The sequence below is a fragment of the Pituophis catenifer genome, unplaced genomic scaffold (assembly GCF_029215685.1).
Source record: "Pituophis catenifer annectens isolate HBS135680 unplaced genomic scaffold, rPitCat1.0.hap2 SCAF_2, whole genome shotgun sequence".
NCBI classification, from domain to species: Eukaryota; Metazoa; Chordata; class Lepidosauria; order Squamata; family Colubridae; genus Pituophis; species Pituophis catenifer.
Window position 1 is genome coordinate 34,146,671 of NW_027256882.1, and position 21,069 is coordinate 34,167,739.

The 21,069-nt window shown below is 45.6% G+C and overlaps 2 protein-coding genes across 2 annotated transcripts in view; one reads left to right on the forward strand and one right to left on the reverse strand.

Moving 5' to 3' along the window:
- LOC139310090 (rootletin-like) overlaps positions 1-14,971 on the forward strand; it is a 30,639-nt gene extending 15,668 nt beyond the window's left edge. The window contains exons 7-13 of the mRNA XM_070934244.1: positions 1,455-1,568; positions 5,372-5,509; positions 8,112-8,291; positions 10,243-10,419; positions 11,827-12,006; positions 13,394-13,487; positions 14,701-14,971. Of these exons, the coding sequence (XP_070790345.1) occupies positions 1,455-1,568; positions 5,372-5,509; positions 8,112-8,291; positions 10,243-10,419; positions 11,827-12,006; positions 13,394-13,487; positions 14,701-14,726 (909 nt within the window). The 3' untranslated portion in view covers positions 14,727-14,971. The remainder of the gene's footprint in view (positions 1-1,454; positions 1,569-5,371; positions 5,510-8,111; positions 8,292-10,242; positions 10,420-11,826; positions 12,007-13,393; positions 13,488-14,700) is intronic.
- Positions 14,972-16,392: 1,421 nt separating this feature from the next.
- The window catches only part of SLC44A4 (solute carrier family 44 member 4), a 70,652-nt gene continuing 65,975 nt past the window's right edge, over positions 16,393-21,069 (reverse strand). The window contains exons 20-21 of the mRNA XM_070936618.1: positions 20,203-20,287; positions 16,393-18,014 (exon numbers count right to left, since the gene is read on the reverse strand). Coding sequence (XP_070792719.1) covers positions 17,908-18,014; positions 20,203-20,287 — 192 coding nt within the window. The 3' untranslated portion in view covers positions 16,393-17,907. The remainder of the gene's footprint in view (positions 18,015-20,202; positions 20,288-21,069) is intronic.

Genomic DNA, 21,069 nt, shown 5'->3' on the forward strand with positions numbered 1-21,069 from the left:
AAGCAATAGCCTTCATCCTTTTGTATATTTATACAAAGTCAGCTTATTGCCCCCACAACTGGGTCCTCAATTTACTTACCTTAGAAAGGATGGAAGGCTGAGTCAACCTTGAGCCTGGCGAGATTCGAACCTGCAGTAATTGCAGGCAGCTGGTCTTAATAACAGGATGCATTAGACCACTGTACTACCAAGGCTCTTACAATTTTGTCAAAAACTGGAAGAAAATGCCAGTTTTTGACAAAACCATCATTAATACATGGTCACATCATTATCAATACATGGTCACATAATAACAAAGGGACACGTCAAATGGCGATAATTGCAGCCGAATTGCTGAGCATCCGATGTGCTGTCACATGGCACATGGGAGTGGGAGACTGTCAGAATTTCAAATCCAGGTCATAAATACCTCAGGTAGATCTGTTGGAACTTTTAATAGTCACTAAATGACTGGTGGTAAATTGAGGATTACCGATATTCCAGAGTTCCCCAACATTTCCAGGTTGGCGGCCCGGAGCAGAGGTGGGGGAGAAGGAGGGAAAGGGGATAGTTTTGTGGGAGGGTCAGGTGCAAGTGGGGCCATGAGCCCCTGTGATGATTGTGCAAGTGAGGCTGTGCGTGCGTGCATATACTCACATGGCCCAGTTGTGAATAGACTGTGGCCAGGATTGGGTTCCACTTATCTTTATTACCAGTTCGCAGCAGGATCATGTGCTCTTCTGCACATGTGCAGATCACCAATGATGATGTGCTGGGTGGGCGGAGCTTCCTGCCAGTTTTACTACCAGTTCTATAGAACCGGACAGAACCGGGAGCAACCCACCATTGGCTGTGTGTTCTGCCCCAGCTATGGATCCCAAAGAAGGCAGCACACACAAAGTTTGTACAAAACTTAATTTACTAAAATAACTCAGTCTTTTTCAAAACAAAGGCTGTTAATAAACTTTCTTAACAGCCTACAAGAAACCAAAGATAAAGTAATCACAGTCTTACGAAGGTTGGCAGAAAGCCCAGAAGCCATGTGCAGAGAATCCTGACGCGAAGTAGAGTGAACTAAAGTTGTTCCCTACAACTTGCTTCAGTCAGCGTTCCTCCTTAAATAGGCTAAGGGAGTGGCCAATTAGTCCCAAGCCTTACTCTCGAGGAGACCTCCTCCTGAGGAGCCACTCCTGCCTTTTGGCAGCTCTGTGTGCCCATGTATTGAGAATAGGCTCCTCCTCTTCGTCCTCTTCACTTAAAGGAGCTTCTGGAGGTTCTGAAGGCCCTGGCTGAATCCCTGCCTCTGGCACCACATCTTCTCCAGCCTCCTCATTGTCTGACTCGGGTGCCAGCTGGCGCAACACCACCAGATGAAAGTGAGGAAGGAAAGGAAGTAAGGAAGAATTTGGTCCTTTCAGAAAAGAAACTCTCTGATTCTTTTGTTTTAATTCTTTTGTCTTAATTTTCTTCTCCAGGACTGTCTGGTCATCTTGCTGTCCCTCGGATCGCCTGGGGTGAACGCCCCCAAGTTGGAAACCCTGATCAAGCAGATGGCCCTGCGTCTAAAAGATAGAGATCAAGCATTAGAGGTAAACCATAAAGAGGAAACAGAAATGTCTCATCCTGTTTGAGAGCAACTGAAGTTCTGGGTTCTTCAGGATCAGAAGTTGGGAGCTAAGTGTTCCTTGTTGGCTAGATGGACGACCTGTGGTTCTCCCTATATAGCTGAACTACAACTCCCAACAGCTGAACCAGCAAAGCCAAGGAGAGAGATTCTGGGAATTGTAGTTAAAGAACATCTGGGAGTTCGGATTAGCCCCAAAACCTCTTTAGATTAGAAGCTTGATAGTTGTTGTGGTCCACCAGCAGCCTACGGAGCTGGCAGCGGAGTCGGACAGTGAGGAGGCTGGAAGGAACATGGGCCAGTCCTGGAGTCTGGGGAAGGTTTGGACAAGGGCTCTGCGTCGAAGGCAGAGATGGAGCCAGGGCCATCTGGATGTGCGGACTCCAGACTCCCCAGAGTCGGACAGTGGAAAGGCAGAGGAACAGGAGGAGCCTATTCCTAGTGCACGCATGCGCAGAGCTGCCAGAAGGCAAGAGCAGCTAAAGCAAAAGGGACGACTCGGGAGTAAGGCCAGGAGATGATTGGCCCCACCCATAAGGCTTAAAAGAGAAACAAAGGCACTTGGGCCTTTTGCAGGAAAGCAACATTGCTAACTCTGTTTCCAGTCGGCATCTCTTGTTTGTTTCTGAACTTCATGGGGCTTTGCCAAGTAAGACCTTTGGCAGGGTGTCAAAGAAGATAAAGGTTGGTGATTATCCCGAAGGACTTCTTCCGAAGAACTTGTTTTGCAACTAATTGGGACTCAGCTGGGAATGAACGTAATTCTCAGCTGTTACAATAAAATAGGTTTGTTTGGGACTAATTGTGTCTTTAATGACTAAGTAAGCCTAGGTCACAACAATAGCAAAGCACAAGAATCTGATGTTGAAATCCCAAGTTACATGCAGAAGCTTCTCCAATTCGAAGAGTCAGTACTGGATAGCAGAGCCAAGAGTGACACAGAGGTTATCTAATGTAGGGAACCCTGCTAGTTTTTGAGATAACCCCAAAATGCTATAAATTTAATATTTTCCAAGCAGACTTAGATGGAGAAAGATGGTAAGAAGCTGGCTCTCAGAAGGAAGAAGAAGGTATAATGGCTGGACAGCAACATTTGAGGCAGTTCAGCTGGAGTGTCACTCTTCCTGCCGTGACAGAAAAAGAGGCCTTGTTTGAAATTCTGTGAGCATGATAAGCTATCATTATAGGCCAAGTTAATCTTTGAACCCAAAGTCCTTGATCCCTGACATAAGAAGATGTAAAATGGTTGCTCAGGCCTGAAATCTGTTTTCCCTTCTGATCCCTGAACACTGAGATGGCCGCCTTGCATAGGCCTGCCTTGAAATTTTAATAGAACAGAATAACAGTTGTTGGAAGGGACCTTGGAGGTTTTCTAGTCCAACCCCCTGCTCAAGCAGGAGACCCTATACCTGTGATGGGGAACCTATGGCACGGGTGCGACAGGTGGCACACGGAGCCATATCAGTGGGCACGTGAGCGTTGCCGTAGCTCAGCTCCAGCACACATGTGTGCGCTGGCCAGCTGATTTTTGGGCCTTTCGATCCCACCAGAAGTTGGGACATGGGCTGTTTCTGGCCTCCGGAGGGCCTCCGGGGGAGTGGGGAAGGCCGTTTTTGCCCTCCCCAGGCTCCTAGAAAGCCTCTGGAGTCTGAGGAGGGTGAAAAACGGGCCTACCGGGCCCACCGGGGCATCATATGCTAAAAGCGGGGGGGGGGGGGCACGTGCACACATGCGCAGGGTCGGGGCGCATAGAATTATGGGTGTGGGCACACACATGGGCAACCTCCCCGCGCTCCCCCTGTTTTTGGCACGCAACGGCAAAAAGGTTAGTCATCATTGCCCTATACCATTCTGGACAAATGGCTGTCGAATCGCTTCTTAAGAACCTCCAGTGATGGTGCAACCACAACTTCTGAAAGTTATGTTATAAATTACCGTTATAAATTATTGTAACTAGGCCTATTTATTTATGAGGAATGTTTTGTTACAGGTAGTCCTCGACTTATGACCACAATTGAGATCAAAATATCAGTTGCTAAGCAAGACAATTGTTCAGTGAGTTTTTTCCCCATTTTATGACCTTCCTTGTTACAGGGGTTAAGTGAATCACTGCATTTATAAGTAGAAACACGGTTGTTACATGAATCTGGCTTCCCCCACTGACTTTGCTTATCGGAAGGTCGCAAAAGGGGATCACATGACCCTGGGACACTGCAACCGTCATAAAGATGAACCAGTTGCCAAGCTTCCAAATTTGGATCATGTGACCGTGGGGATGCTGCAATAGTTGTAAGTGTGAAAAACGGCCATAAGTCACTTTTTTCAGTGCCCTTGTAACTTTGAATGGTCAATAAAGGAATGGTTGTAAGTTGAGGACTACCTGTACAGAATTTCTACAGTTGTTGAAGCATTGGGAATCAGAAATATTAGAGAATATTTGGGATAATAGATCCTGCGTTCAACCTAAAGGAAGACAAGAAAAGCACAGATTGCCAATAAAATACTCTATCATCTCTCTCTCTCTCTCATCTATCTATCTATCTATCTATCTATCTATCTATCTATCTATCTATCTATCTATCTATCTATCTATCCTCTCTCACTCTGTATCTCTATCATCTATCTCTATCTTAACTATCTATCTAATCTATTTTATATCTAACTACATCTATATATTTGTAGCTATAGCTATCTAATCTGTATGTCTAATCTATATCATCTATCTATCTATCTATCTATCTATCTATCTATCTATCTATCTAATCTATTTTATATCTATCTACATCTATATATTTGTAGCTATAGCCTCTATATCTAATCTCTATATCTCTATCTAGCTATCTATCTAGCTATCTATCCTCTCTCACTCTGTATCTCTATCATCTATCTCTATCTTATCTATCTATCTAATCTATTTTATATCTAACTACATCTATATATTTGTAGCTATAGCTATCTAATCTCTATATCTAATCTATATCATCCATCCATCCATCCATCCATCCATCTATCTATCTATCTATCTAATCTATTTTATATCTATCTACATCTATATATTTGTAGCTATATCTAATCTCTATATCTAATCTGTCTATCATCGTGTCTATCATCTATCTATCTATCTATCTAATCTATCTATCTATCTAATTTATTTTATATCTATCTACATCTATATATTTGTAGCTATAGCCTCTATATCTAATCTCTATATCTCTATCATCTATCTATCTATCTATCTATCTATCTATCTATCTATCTATCTATCTATCTATCCTCTCTCACTCTGTATCTCTATCATCTATCTATCTCTATCTTATCTATCTATCTAATCTATTTTATATCTATCTACATCTATATATTTGTAGCTATACTATCTAATCTCTATATCTAATCTATCTATATCATATATCTATCCTCTTTCACTCTGTATCTCTATCATCTATCTATCTCTATCTCTATCTCTATCTTATCTATCTAATCTATTTTATATCTAACTACATCTATATATTTGTAGCTATAGCTATCTAATCTGTATGTCTAATCTATATCATCCATCCATCTATCTATCTAATCTATTTTATATCTATCTACATCTATATATTTGTAGCTATATCTAATCTCTATATCTAATCTATCTATCATCTGTCTATCGTCTATCATCTATCTATCTATCTATCTATCTATCTATCTATCTATCTATCTATCTATCCATCCATCCATCCATCCATCCTAACTCCTAATTCTCTTTTTTTGCTTTGACCACCACAGAAGACTCAATCCAACCATTTCTTGGCCCTGGAGTCCGTTCATCGTCAGTTAAGACACCTTCAGGAAGCATTGAAAGATAAAGATGCTGACTTGGCACAACTCAACACCAGCCTCCGCACGGAAGAGGAGACCATGCATGTATGAATGGGCAGATCTGGGGAGGGATCCGGTAATGCAGACAATGTGGTGGAAGATTGTTTGACTTGGTGCAGCGTGATGGCAGAAGTCGTTATAGACCTGGCTTCCTTAGTAGTTTTTCTCATGTTTCTGGATGTGTGAAGTTTTGGAAAAGAATGTGACAACTTCAAACATTAGAATCATGATGGCTCACGTGGGTAGGTTCCTGGGCTGACAATTGTCAGGCTCGGGTTTGAGACCCGGTTGCTGCCATGTGGTGGAGTGAGCTCTCATCACTCACTCCAGCTCCTGTCGACCCAGCAGCTTGAAAGTGGACGACTGCGAGTAGATAGATGGGTACCACTTTGGTGGAAAACCTAACAGGGATGCAAAAGGAGCCCCCAGTTGGGCATCCCTCAGGCAATGGTGATGTCACCAGTTGATCCTTTCACCATGGAAACGCTTTGGTGCTTCCGACATGGAAGTCTAGTATAACTTCAAATAGTATTTAACAATATTGCATTTTTCTTCTTTCAAAGTTTCTTGCCTCTAGGACCATAGAGAAGCATTGACTGATTGTTTCATGCCAGATATATTGTATCACATCTTGTTTATTTGTTTACATGTTATTTATACATTTATATGTTTTTAATAACATACATTCTATTTTCTTTTCTTTTTTTTTTTAAGTATGCATTCTTGCTGTATGAACCGAGGTAGTCCTCAATTTACAGCAGTTGCTTAGTGACCATTAAAGTTATAACCTCCTCAGAAGTACTTACAACCCAGTTCCAATGTCTGGCCCACTTCCCCATGGTCATGGTGCTTAGCAACTGGCCCAGCTTTCCAGCCATTCACAACAACCATCTGTTCCCATGATCATATTTATGATGGTTTTGTTGAAAACTAGCATTTGATTCTAGTTTTCAGCAGAATCAGCTCACAGGAAACAAGGGGCTCATTTTATGGCCACGGCACTCACTTTACAATGGTTGCTTAACGACCATGCCGTTCGCTTAATTTTTTTTGTCTTTTAATGACCCCACAATCCCTTACATCGGGGTGGAGTTGGGGCAACTGAATGGAGCAGAGTGTTTACTGGCCGGATGCCTTTCCTGTTGCCAATGCAGAGTTTGCAGCATATACCGTATTTTTCGGAATATAAGACGCACCTTTCCCTCCCCCAAAAAAGGGTGAAAATCTGGATGCGTCTTATACTCTGAATGTAGCCCCGCCCAGCTTCTCAAGCAGAGGTTTCAGAGGCTGAAAAAAACATCAGAAACGAAGCTTCAGAAAAGAAGCCCCCAAACAGAGCTTCAGAAAAAAAAGCCCCCAAACAGAGCTTCAGAGGCTTTTTTTCTGAAGCTCTGTTTCGGAGGCTTTTATAGGCAGGAAAAAAAGTTTTTTCTGAAACAGAGTTTCCGATGTTTCAGAGGCAGAAAAAAGCAAGGCAGAGAGCTCACAACCAAGGAACCTGTTGCTAAAATTCACCTCTGGGGACAGCTGATTGGGGGTATTCCGGGAGGCCGATCCACCAGGCAATCAGGTTTTTTCTTATTTTCCTCCCCAAAAACTAAGGTGCGACTTATACTGCGGTGTGTCTTATACTCCGAAAAATACAGTAATTACTCATTGTGCCCTGAGAGAGAAATATCTGCCGCTATCTAGGATCGAACTCACAACCTCCTGATCATGAGGCGAGAGCTCCACCTCTAGGCCACTGCACCACTCCATGCTGTTTGCTTAATGACCACTGCAAAAAAAGTTTATATAAAATTGGGTCAGTCACGTCGGTGACCTGCTTTGCGACTCTCATGACTTAAGACCATCATGGGCAGAGTCCATTAGAGTCATAAATCAAGGACTAGCCATCATGTCGATTTTTCCAGAGGTTGGAGGAATGACCCTTTGTTCTGCCCCAGCTACGGACCCCAAAGAACGCAGCACACACAAAGTCTGTACAAACCTTAGTTTACTAAATTAAATCAGTTTTTTTTCAAACAAAGGCTGTTAATTAACTTTCTTAACAGCCTACAAGAATCCAAAGAATAAATAATCGTAATCTTACTATGGTTGGCAGAAAGCCCAGAAGCAATTTGCAGACAACTAAGATCAAGACGCGAAGGAGAGTGAACGAAGTTGTTCCCTGCAAATTGCCTCAGTCGTCATCCTTCCTTAAATAGGCTAAAGGAGTGGCCAATTAGCCCCAAGCCTTACTCTCGAGGAGACCTCCTCCTGAGGAGCCACTCCTGCCTTTTGCCAGCTCTGTGCGCCCGTGCATCGAGAAGAGGCTCCTCCTCTTCTTCCTCTTCACTTATGGGAGATTCTGAAGGCCCTGGCTGAATCCCTGCCTCTGGCACCACATCTTCTCCAGCCTCCTCGTTGTCCGACTCAAGTGCCAGCTGCACAGGCTGCTGGCACAGCACCACACCAGCCTCCCCGTTGTCAGAATGAGCTACTAGCTGCACAGGCCACTGATGGGCCACAACATCCTTGGTGTAAAATCTCTAATGAATATCGAGAGGGAGACTTGGGACAGACGAGAATTTGCAGTTGTTGGGTTGTCTGGAAGCTTTTTACTTTCTCTGGCCCTTCTTCTCCTTCCCTTCCCCCAATGCCTCAGGCTCTGAGGGAGCTTTTGAACCAGAAGGAGCGGGAAATCCATCGCCTGGAGTCTCTCTGTACCTCAACTCAGGAGTTCTGGCAACTGCAGGGCCAAACCTTGGTCTTCACTTTGAAGGAGAAGGAAACCTTAATTAAAGCCCTCCAGGAAGCTTTGACCAGTAGCACCAAGGATGTGGAGGTAGCTCTTCCTCTACCAAATTCAGATTTTAGTTATCGATACGTTGTCCAGGTAGTCCTCGACTTACAACCGTTCATTTAGTGACCGTTCGAAGTTAACAACGGCATTGGAAAAAGCAAGTTATGACTGTCATTGCAGCATCCCCGTGGTCACGTGATCAAAATTCAGACACTTGGCAACTGACTCCTATTTATGACGGTCGCAATGTCCCGGGGATCATGTGATCACTTTTTGCGACCTTCTGACCTGCAAAGTCAATGGGGAAGCCAGATTCACTTAACAACCATGTTACTAACTTAACAACTGTAGAGATTTACTTAACAACTGTGGTAAGAAAGGTCGTAAAATGGGGCAGAAGTCTCTTTTAACAACTGTCTCACTTAGTAACGGAAACGTTGGGCTCGATTGTGGTCGTAAGTCGAGGACTACCTGTTTTTGTCTCCCGCCTTTCATTCAGGACCTTGAGGCACCCTAATGGTGCTTTTCCTCTTATTTTTCTACACAATCATAATCTTCTGAGGTAGGTTGGGTGGAAAGTGGGTTCCATACAGCTTTCGTGGTTGAAAGATGATTAGAACCTGGGTCTCTCTTCTCCTGGCCCAGAATCTTCCCTTCTGCTCCACAATGGTTGTTGGGCTGAAAGAGAGGGGCTGGCTCAGAGTACTCCAGGGAAACCAAATGGCTGAGAGATGATTACGTCCTGGGCCTCTCTGCTTCTAATCCAGCACCTTCCCCCACTACCCTACCTGCACCTTCAAACATTTTTACCGTAGAAGATGGCCCTTTCCAGATTGGGTGACTTTTGGTCACCACGATATAAAAAAGATGTGGAGACTCTGGAAAAAGTACAGAGAAGAGCAACAAAGATGATTAGAGGACTTGAGGCTGAAACATTTGAAGAACGGTTGCAGGAACTGAGTATGTCTAGTTTAATGAAAAGAAGGACCAGGGGAGACATGATAGCAGTCTTCCAATATCTCAGGGGCTGCCACAAAGAAGAGGGAGTCAAGCTATTCTCCAAAGCACCTGAGGGCAGGACAAGAAACAATGGGTGGAAACTAATTAAGGAGAGAAGCAACTTAGAACTAAGGAGAAATTTCCTGACAGTTAGAACAATTAATCAGTGGAACAATTTGCCTCCAGAAGTTGTGAATGCTCCAACACTGGAAGTTTTTAAGAAGATATTGAACAACCATTTGTCTGAAATGGTATAGGGCCGTGATGGTGAACCTATGGCACGTGTGCCACAGGTGGCACGCGGAGCCATGTCGCCTGGCACACCAGCTCAGCTCCGGCACGCATGCGCACACCAACCAACTGATTTTCAGGTCTTCTGGGCCCACCAGAAGTAGTGAAACAGGCTGTTTCCTGCCTCCGCAGGGTCTGGTGGGTGGGGAAGGCCCGTTTTTCTTTCTCACCTGGCTCCAGATCCTCTCTATGCATCTGAGGAGGGTGAAAACAGCCTTCCTCACCCCCTCGGAGGCCCTCCGGAGGCCTGAAACGGCCCATTTCCCAACTTCCAATTGTACAGGAAGTGACTTTTTTGCTGTCCCCAATCTCCAGAGCCTCTCTACCACTGAAAGTTGGGAAACAGGCCATTTCAGGCTTCTGGAGAGCCTCCGAGGGGGTGGGGAAGGCTGTTTTCACCCTCCTCAGATGCATAGAGTGGATCTGGAGCCAGGTGAGGAAGAAAAACCCGGCCGATTGGGCTATCACATGCCAGGAGCGGGGGGGGGGTCATGCGCGGGGTGGGGTGCATAGAATTATGGGTGTGGGCACACGCGCACGTGAACCTCCCCTGCCCCCCCTTTCCTGGCACGCAGTGGCAAAAAGGTTATCCATCACTGGTATAGGGTTTCTTGCTTGAGCAGCAGGTTGGACTAGAAGACCTCCAAAGTCCCCTCCAACTCTGTTATTCTATTCTTCTTCCGCCTCTCTATCTCGGCTCTAGGCTCTTGCAAATTCCCTCAGCAGCTCCGACTTGGCTCCAGCGTTGCTCCAGCAGATCCAGGAGAAGGAGGATTTGCTGGCCCAGTCCTTGGCTGAACAGGCCCGGCTCCAGGCCGAGTGGCAGAGGCAGCTGCAGGTGGTAGAAGATGCAGCCAGTGCCCGAGAACACAAACTCCAGGTAAATAATAGGTACGACGGGGGGCATCCCGTGATTCGGGAACCTTAAAGAAGATTGGTCCTTCTCTTCAATCTTGTCTTCGATCTTGTGATGGCATGTGGGAAAAACCTTCGGGGGGGGGGGGGGGCTTGGCAAAGAGACTCTGCCAATGGAATTGTCAGAGAAGAGACAGCATAGCCCACAGCTGGATAGAGGGTGGGGCAAGAGGCTTAGAAGGGACCAGGGTTGGGCTTCAAAAATTTTAGCAAGGGGTTTGCTGCCTGGTTGCTGGGTGGGCGTGGCCATGGTGGGCGTGGCCTAGTCATCCTCCTGCACCATGGGGGGGGACATTTTTGCCCTCCCTGGGCTCCGGAGGCTTTCTTTGAGCCTCCGGGAAGGCAAAAATGGTCTTTCCAGGCTCTGGAGGCCCATTCCAGTAGGCCCGTTTTTCGCCTTCCCTGAGCCTCCACGCGTGCCCTGCTCGTACCTGTGTCCAAAACAGGCTGCATGGGGACTTCTGGGAGGGGAGGGGCAGGATGGGCGGGGCCAGCCAGGGGTGGGATTTGGGGGTTCTCCAAACTGCAAAGAATCTTAGCTAGAGGTTCTCCCGAACCCCTGCAAACCCTCAGCAGCCCACCCGTGGAAGGGACTCTCCCTAGTTTCTCAAGATGTAAAGAAGGTGGAGGGTGGGGAGAAGAGGAGTGTACATTCTGACTTGCAAGATTGATTCCTCATAGGGTAAAACAACTAGGAGAGCTAAAACCAGATGAGCTAAATCTATTTTAGGCCTGTCAAACTGGCGGCCGGCGGGCTGGATACATCACAGGAAGGCCACGCCCATCCCAGCTCTGCAAAGGCAAAAAACGTCGTGATACATCATGATCTGGCCCATGACACGATCGAGTTTAACACCCGTGATCTACTTTATGTGTAAAACTGCAGTACAGATAGTCCTCGACTTACAACAGCTCATTTAGTGACTGTTGGAAGTTACAACACCGCTGAAAAAAGTTGATTTACGGCCATTTTTCACACTTATGACCATTGCATTTTGATCATCTAATCAAAATTTGGATGGTTGGCAACTGGTTCCTATTTATGACGGTTGCAGTGTCCTGGGGTCATGGGATTACCTTTTGTGACCTTCTGACAAGCAAAGTCAATGGGGTAGCCCGATTCACTTTACAACCATGTTACTAATTTAATAACTGCATTCATAAATACTTTATGACTGCAAAAGTCGTAAAGTAGGGTAAAACCCACTTAACAAATTTCTCACTTAACAACAAATTTTGGGCTCAATTGTAGTCGTAAGTCGAGGACTACCTGTACATGTACAGTCACTGCAACTATCGGCCAGTGCAACTTAAAATGTTTTTTGATTGTACTTCTTCTCTGTGGAAGTAAACGGCTTCTACTCCTATTTAGGAGCAGCTACGTCAACAATCTCAGGATGCCAAAGAACGAGCCCAGGATACTGCACAACTCCGCAGGCAGCTGGCCCAAGCTGAAGCCAAACTAAGCCAAGGAGCTGTTCTCCTAGAGGAACGTTGCACAAAATTGGCTGGACTCCGAGAGATGGAGAACCTAAAGGCACATGCGCTGGAGGTGATCAAAGTTATTAAGGCATTTGCACTAGATTTGGGAGACAATTGAATGACGGGAAGAAGGTTCTCAGATTTGGGGTCAGAAACACTCAGTGTTTATCCAAATTACAGGTAGTCCTCAACTGAACAACCACAATTGTGACCACAACGTCTACTGCCGAACAAGGTAGTTGTTAAGTGACCCACTCTCAATTGTACAACCTTCCCCCTCCCCCCAGGGTTGTTAAGCAAATCACAGCAAATTCACTTAACTAAGTGAATTTGGCCTTTCCCATTGATTTGACTTGTTGGGAAGCTCACAATTGGTGATCACATGACCCAAGACTATGTGGTTACTAAGGGCCCAAGTTTTGAGCGCATGACTTTGGGGATGCTGCCACAGTTGTAAGGGTGAGGACCGGTTGTAACTTTTTCCAGTGCTGTTGTAACTTTGAACAGTCGGTAAATGAATGATTGTAAGTTGAGGACTACCAGTATTGTCTGGACAGTACTATGGTCGCTAAGGGACCAGTCGTAAGTTGAGGACTCCCTGTATGTAACAATTTCCCTTCATACAGGATTAATCACCAGCAGAGTTTTCTCCAAAGTGGTGCCTTTTCAGTTTAACATTTTTATTGGGTTATAAGATAAAATAAGATGAGTGGTGTGGTGTGGTGGCCTAGAGGTGGAGCTCTCGTCTCACAATCAGGAGGCTATGAGTTCGATCCTAGGTAGAGGCAGATATTTCTCTCTCTGGGCACGTTGAGAATATATCTGCTGAATATGACTCCATATTGGCGACAAGAAGGGCATCTGGCCAGTTAACATTCAGCTCCATTCAGTTGCCCAGACTCTACCCCGCAAGGGATTATGGGGTCATTAAAAGAAGATAAGATAAAATACAAACACAAAAGTAAATAGGAAAATGGTGAGGAGGAAGAGGGAGAAAAGAAGTGAAGAAGGATAAGAAAAAAAGAAAAACATCGACTTCCGACTCTCTCTGTTGCAGTAAAATAAGGCATTAACAAGAATCACAACTTTTGGGTTTTTCATAATAATATGAACAAGCCATTTCTGTAAAAATCTATCAATCTAATCGGTAAAACCCCAAATCATAGTTTCATTCTTTTCCGCTCCAAGCACAAAGTTCAGAAGCGGTTTCCATGTGGAACTAAGTGGTGCTTTTTCAGCAGGCAAGATTTACTCAGGGAAGTCCACAGGTGTCAAAAATAATCAAGATGGCAGCCACGTGATCCCACGTAAAAAAAAAAAAAAGGAGGGAGCTTTGATGACAAGGCTACAGCCGCCATGTTGACTTCTTTGAACCTCTGCCCCTTCCCAGATATCCCTGGATTTACTCCTCCTATTTGCTCAGGTTCAACTTCACCTTCCTCTTCTATTTTTGGCAGAAAGCTCTGCGAGAAGGAGAGGAGAAGGACCGGCTCCTTCAACGTTTGCAGGCCCACTGGGCTACGGCAAGAAAGCACTTTCCAGAGGGACAAAGTAAGTCACGGGAACAAGGCTCTGAGTATGGGAATGGCAACCAGGGCCGGCCCATTGCCGACCTTTGAAAGAGGCAAAGGAAACACTTGTGGATGGGAACTGGACTTCAATAAAGAGTTAGAGTGAGGAGAGCAGCTTTCACCACACTGGAGATGCTGAGAACATACAGTTACATCCTCCATTTGGGTTTGGCTTGGTACAGAGGTGGGTTTCAGCAGGTTCTGACCAGTTCTAGAGAACCGGTAGCGGAAATTTTGAGTAGTTCAGAGAACCGGTAGTAAAAATTCTGGCTCCATCTATTCTCTGACTCCCAAGCCCCAGCTGATTGGGAGGAAATGGAGATTTTGAAATATCCTTCCCCCAGGAGGGGGGAAGGAATGGAGATTTTACAGTATCCTTCCCCTGCTATGCCCACCAAGCCACACCATGCCCACCAAGCCACGCCCACAGAACCGATAGTAAAAAAATTTGAAACCCACCACTGGCTTGGTTGATGAACTCTGTAAGAGGGAGGAAGGAGAGAGGAGGGGAAGGGAAGGAAAGGAAATAGCAATAGCAATAACACTTCGACTTACATACCACTTCACAGCCCTCTCTAAGACACAGTCAGCATATTTGTCCCCAACAATCTGGCTCCTCATTTTACCCACCTCAGAAGGATGAAAAGCTGAGTCAATATTGAGCCGGTCAGGATTGAACTGCCAAACTGCTGGCAGTCAGCGGTCAGTAGAGTTAGCCTGCAATACTGCATTCTAACCACTGCGCCACCACAGGAAAGGGAGAGAGAAAAGGAAGGCAGGAAGGAAGGAAAGCAGGGGAAAAAAGGCAGGGAGAAAGGAAGAAAGAAGGGAGTGAAGGAGGAGGGGGAGGGAAGGAAAGAGGGAGGAAGGAAGGATGAGGGAAGGAATGAAGGACGGAGGGAGAAAGGACAGAAAGGAGGGAGGAAAGGAAGGAAAGTAGGGAGGGGTAGGGAGGGAGGAAGGAACGACCCTAACCCTAACCTGCACCCTGCTCTGGAACCAGTCATGTCATGTGGTAACTGAAGTACCGTTGGCTCCGACCCAGTTCTTTGGCAAACCATCTTCTTCCCTTCAAAGCATTCCTTCCTAGGCTTTAAGCAATGATGAATCTCACACCACCTGTGACACTTAACGATTCAGGGAGTCCTCAGAAAGCAATAATAATGCTATTTCTCCCCCCCCCTCATTTTCAGGCCATCTCTTGCTTCCTCCCATTTGAACCCGACCTTCAAGATCCAAAGAACCAGAGATGCCAAAGAACGAGTACTGAACGAGCTTGGTGAATGGAAATAATGAGCAGATGTTGATTGAATGGGGTGGTGTTTTGATTTTCATTGCTTGGGGAGGGAAGGTATATGTTGCTGGATGAACATTGATGGGGGATGGGGTTGCATTTCCCTGTAGTGAGGAGAGCTCTCCTCAGAAGATTTTGCAAGCTAGAAGCTGCTGTTTTAGAAATTCACTGCCTGAAATAAATTAAAATGTCAATATGAAGCCTCCTCTGATGTTCCTGTGGTTCCTTTGGGTTTTTTTACTAGAGGGTGGCCCATTCTAATGAAAATCAGACAAGAACCAAAACACGATGAGGAGATTCAACATCAGAAACTTCACCATCTGTTGGGTTAGCTGTATTTTCTGGAATTCTGTGGCTTTCAGAATGACCGACTAACCCAGAATTCAGAAAACAGTTTATTTTTTTTTAAAAAAATTGAAACTACATAGTCCTTGACTTATAACAGTTTAGTGACTGTTTAAAGTAACGACGGCACTGAAAAAAGTGACTCATGACCATTTTTCACACGATCGTTGCCGCATCCCCATGGTCAGGTGATCAAAACTCAGATGCTTGTCAACTGGCTCATATTTATGATGCAGTGGCCTTGGGGAGGCAGTGTCATGTGATCTCCTTTTGTGACCTTCGGGCAAGCAAAGTCAACGGGGGAGTTAGATTCACTTAGCAACCATGTTACTAGAGGACTGCAGTGATTCACTTAACCACTGTGGCAAGAAAGGTCATAAAATGGGGGGAAAACCTCACTTAACAAATGTCTCGCTCAGCGACAGAAATTTTGGGCTAGGTTGTGGTTGCAAGTTGAGGGCTACCTGTGCAGTAAGGCTGCCTCTCTTATCTTTGGATGCTCATTTTCTGATTTGTAGCTTCTTGCTAGGAAAATCCCAGGGCTGATAAAAGAGTGAACCAGATAATATTGTGGCCCGTCAGCAGCCTGTGCAGCTAGTAGCTGATTCAGACAGCGAGGAGGCTGGTGTGGTGCTGTGCCTGTGCAGCTGGCACTCGAGTCAGACAATGAGGAGGCTGGAGAAGATGTGGTGCCAGAGGCGGGGATTCAGCCAGGGCCTTCAGAACCTCCAGAAACTCCTTTAAGTGAAGAGGATGAAGAGGAGGAGCCTCTTCTCAATGCATGGGCACGCAGAGCTGCCAAAAGGCAGGAGTGGCTCCTCAGGAGGAGGTCTCCTCAAGAGTAAGGCTTGGGGCTAATTGGCCACTCCCTTAGCCTATTTAAGGAGGAACGCCGACTGAAGCAATTTGCAGGGAACAACTTCGTTCACATACCTTCGTGTCTTGTCTTGCTTATGTTATCAGCTTCCTACAAATTGCTTCTGGGCATTCTGCCAACCACAGGAAGCTTTCAGTATTATTCTTTGAATTCTTGGCAGCTGTTAATGCAGTTAATTAACAGCCATTGTTGTAAAAAACTGGTTTATTTAGTAAACTAAGGTTTGAATGGACTTTGTGTGTGCTGCGTTCTTTGGGGTCCGTAGCTGGGGCAGAATAGGTAAACTCTTATTAGCAAAATGAGACTCAACGAACAGAAGGAAGACCACAATCACTTGTTATTTAAAATCATATTTAATATACACGTATTCTTTGTATAAAACAATTTTTTCATTTTTATACATGAGGAAAAGCTATGTACAGAAAATGCCTGCAACAGCACCCTTGCATAAGATATAAATTGATCCGAAGAGCAGTGTTTTGCATCTTGCCATAATATTGTGTTTATGATTTTTTTTTATTTTAATGGCAAGAGATACCCTGGAAAGAAAGAAGAGAAGAAAACCAACCCAGAAGACTGCAGGAAGATAAAAGTGAAGGAAACAAAGCAAAAAATAGAGGTGACAGGAAGTTGGCGTGAATTAAGCTGGTTTGTAAATCATAAACTCGGGCCAAATGTTGGCATAGCAATATTGGAAATGGAGTTTATCCACAAAGGCACTTAGGAAATAAGATGGCCAACATTCAGCATACCGAAAACCATTTGTCATTTGGTGCTTGGCCAGTGCAATATTGAACAATTCCACCAGTAAGACATTCAGAAAGAGAATTGGCTCAAGAGGAAAAAAGAACAATTTGATCTGAAATATAAGATGGCACCTTGGAAGTTTTCCAGTTTTCCAGTTTCAGAAAAGTCTTTGGCTGGGGAAGGAGTCAGAAACAGGAATTCAACAACACACTGGGTTTAATCCTCTAAAAATAGTCAAGGATAAAAATATAAATCAGAGAGACAGGGTAGGAACAGCCCTTTAGAAAATGCTCCAAGTACCTACGAAAAGGCCAACCATGTGCTAACAGTCACCAAAGCTGAAGAAGGATGGACCGAGCAATCAAAATGATTTCGACTCCTGACTCCAGCTCAGAAGTTCACATTCAAAACATCTGGAGAACATCTGGAACACCTGGTCCAAGACACTCTTCCAGAGGGTATCCACTCAACGTGCCAGGGAAGCACGTTGACTTTTCCCTCAGAAAAGTCCACACAAGAGATTCCACACGGATGGTGACAACAGGAGAAGATGTACTTCTGCAGGACACGTTTTAAGAAGGAGTTTTGTTGTGGTTCACCACTGCCTGATTTAGCCCGGAACGTAGCTAAAAAGAAGGTTGTGTTTTACAAATGGACAACCAAAGACTATGAAAAGAGCCCTGATTTTGACCCATCAGAAAAGACAGTTGGCCAGAACGAGTGCAAAACAGCCATGATAGGTTGAATTGAGGAACCTATCATGGAACCCCAAACCAAGGAAGTGGGAGTGGCTTATTCTGAAGCAGAAAAGGTTTGGGAAGACGGACATCGAAACACGGATTCCAAACAGACCATGGCACGGGAGATTAAATTAAATAGATCAATTATTCATAAATAGACAATCTGCACAATAAACAGCAATATGGGTGGATTGTTTTCTGTAAATGGCAATATGGCAACCCAACAAAATAAAATAAAATGAAGAGTTTCAAGTCATCTTGTGGAAGTCCACAACATTGTGTGAAGGGGAAGGGAAGTACATTAAGTTGTCTCTGATGTAGATGAAAAAAAAAATGATGAAGAAATGATGGGGACCAATATCATAAATTGATGAGTTTCCTCCAGCCCCAGGTTTTTCTATTTGTCCTTGACCGCCTTATTTTTCTTGTTCAGGATCTTCATAAGAGACTTGGACATGAAATACGGCTTTTCCTCGGAACCATCATTTCGCTCCAGGTCTTCCACTAAGGGGACAGAGAGAAGGTATTTACACCAGGTTGGCTAGTATGATACAATTCTTCTCCAGCTTGAGACTCTCCAGATAACTGTTCTGGGTCCTTGATTCCTGCTGACTCCATGGACAGCTCCCTGACATTCTCTTAGCAACGTTTTCATAGAAGTAGATAGAACAACAGAGATGACAGAGACCTTGGAGGTCTTCTAGTCCAACCTCTTGCTTGAACAGGAGATCCTATGCCCGTGGTGGTGAACCTATGGCATGTGTGCCACAGGTGGCACGCGGAGCCATATCTGTGGGCATGCAAGCGTTGCCCTAGTTCAGCTCCAGCGTGTGCGTGCGTGCCAGCCAGCTGAATTTTGGGCCTTCCGGGCCTACCGGAAGTCGGGAAACGGGCCGTTTCCGGCCTCCGGGGGGTGGGGGAGGCCGTTTTCACCCTCCCCAGGCTCCAAGAAAGCCTCTGGAGCCTGGGGAGGGCAAAAAACGGGCCTACCAGGCCCATCAGCAACCTTTTTGCTGTTGTGTGCCAAAAGGCGGAGGTAGCATGCGCATGCACAGGGGGCAGGGCGTGGGGGGGGCATTGAATTATGGGTATGGGCATGCATGCGCATGACCCCCCCATGCTCCCCCGCTTTTGGCACGCGACGGCAAAAAGGTTAGCCATCACTGCCCTATGCCATTCAAGACAAGTGGCTGTCCAATTTCTTGAAAACCTCCAGTGATGGAGCACCCATAACTTCTGAAGGCAAGCCATTCCACTGGTTAATTTGCCAGGAAAATGTCTTCCTAGGGACTGTGACTAGCTCAAGGACACATAGCTGAGTTTGGTACCCAAGGCAGGATTAGAACTCAAGACTCTCTCTTCCAAATCACTGATTGGTTGTTCCTGGTTCGGTCCGGTTCTTGCGAACTGGTAGTAAAAGCGGTGGGAAGCTCCGCCCACCCGGACGTCATCAGGGACGATCTGCGCATGCGCAGAAGCGTGTGTGCTCCTGTTGTGAACCGGTAGTAAAGGTAAGTAGAACCCACCCCTGCTCCAAATCTATTACCTTTAACCAGAGCACCAGATATATTTGGGACTAAACCCCAAACTGAAGCAGCCGCAACCTATCTGGCGGAGTTTCCCCAGACTGGAGAAGGCTGGTATACTCTCTAGAACAGGGGTGTCAAACTCAAGGCCCGCGGACCACATCCGGCCCACAGGGTGCTTAAATCTGGCCCGCGGGACTACCCTAGAAACAATGAAGGACCAGCCCGTGGTGCTTCTGCCAGTGAAAACAGAGCTCAGGGAGGTCGCCTGTACTCCGTTTTCACTGGGAGATGGCTGCAGGAGGCCGTCACGGCCAAAAACAGAGCCTGGATGGGCCGCACACGGCCTCCCAAAGATTCGTTTTTGCTGGCAGAGGGCTGCAAGAGGCCGTCGCGGCCAAAAACAGAGCTTGGGCAGGCCGCGCACAGCCTCCCTGGACTCTGTTTTCACTGGCACAGGGCTGCAGGAGGCTGTCGTGGCCGAACCCCTCCCCCCACCTTTTAAAATTATGGATGACCCCAAAAGAGCTTTTGTCTGTATGGGTTATAAAAAGGTAAAGGAGTCCCTGTGGGTTTAACATCCCTAGTTGTAGCTGAATTTAGGAGGCAATGGTCATCTCCATTTCTTTAAGCCCTTGAGCAAGCGCTGTCCAAAGATGTTTCCAGGGACATGAGACCAGGATGACATCACATCACAGTGCAAAACCCACGGCATAACACTGAAAGCTCTTAGCTTTCTAGTGAAGTGGTACCTATTTATCTACTCGCATTTACTGTACATGCTTCCCAGCTGCTAGGTTGGCAGGAGCAGAGGCAAGTAATGGGAATTCGCTCTGTCACAGAGTGGTAGGAGTCAAAGCGCTGGAGTTTAAACCTTCTCCGGTGTCTTTTAAGTCACTGAGCTGCCACACCTCCTTGTATGGGTTATATGTATTGATATTTACCGTATTAAACTTTAAAATTAATACATTTGCTACCACTACCACTTCTCACCATTGTTCGATGGGATTTTAATATTGTATTATTAAGGCTGGCAAATAATTTTGATCTCACAGACCCCCTCTGAGAGGATCTTGGGGATCCCTCAAGTTTCCTTGGATCACACTTTGAGAAACACTGCTCTTAGGGAAACGGGATCCAAGGGAGAAGTGAGCAGGAATACTCACAGAAACAGAGGAACAGTGTGTCAACACACATATTGTAGACGCTGAAGAATCCTTGGGCGATGAGGTAGGCACTTACAACCACAGTCTGAAGCAAAAGAAAGAGAGGAAAGAAATGACAGAGAAATGGAAGACGGTGAGATTTCAGTTTTAGAATACGGTGGGATGCAATTGACTTTATGATATTCCTATCAGCCATGTGTCAACCCTGAAGTGAATCATGTTCTTAAAGATGCAACTGGTGTTTCACAATTTATATTCAGAATAACAGAGTTGGAAGGGACCTTGGAGGTCTTCTAGTCCAACCCCCTGCTCAAGCAAGAAACCCTACATACCATTTAAGACAAGAGGTTGTCCAATCTCTTCTTTAAAACCTCCAGTGATGGAGCCCCCACATCTGGAGGCAAATTATTCCATTGATTAATGGTTCTAACCATCAGGAAATTTCTCCTTAGTTCTAGGTTGGTTCTCGCCTTGATTAGTTTTCATCCATTGCTTCTCATCCTGCCTTCAGGTGTTTTAGAAAAAAGGTGGTGAAATGCTACTGGTTCACTCCGGTTCAGGCAAACTGGTAGCGCCGCCGAATGGTTCGGTGAACCGGTAGCGGTGGTAGCACGAGGCTCTGCCCACCCGTCTGGACGTCGTTACTTCCTGGTTTTAACTGGGAAGTAACCAGAGGGTCCAAAATGGGATGTGAAGATGGTGCGCGTGTGAGCACTTCTAAACCAGTAGGGAAGGTAAGTAGGTTTCACCCCTGTGGCAGCCCCTCAAATACTTGAATACTGCTATCCTATCAACCCTAGTCCTCCTTTTCATTAAGCTAGACATACCCAATTCCTGCAGCCATTCTTCATATGTTTCAGCCTTCAG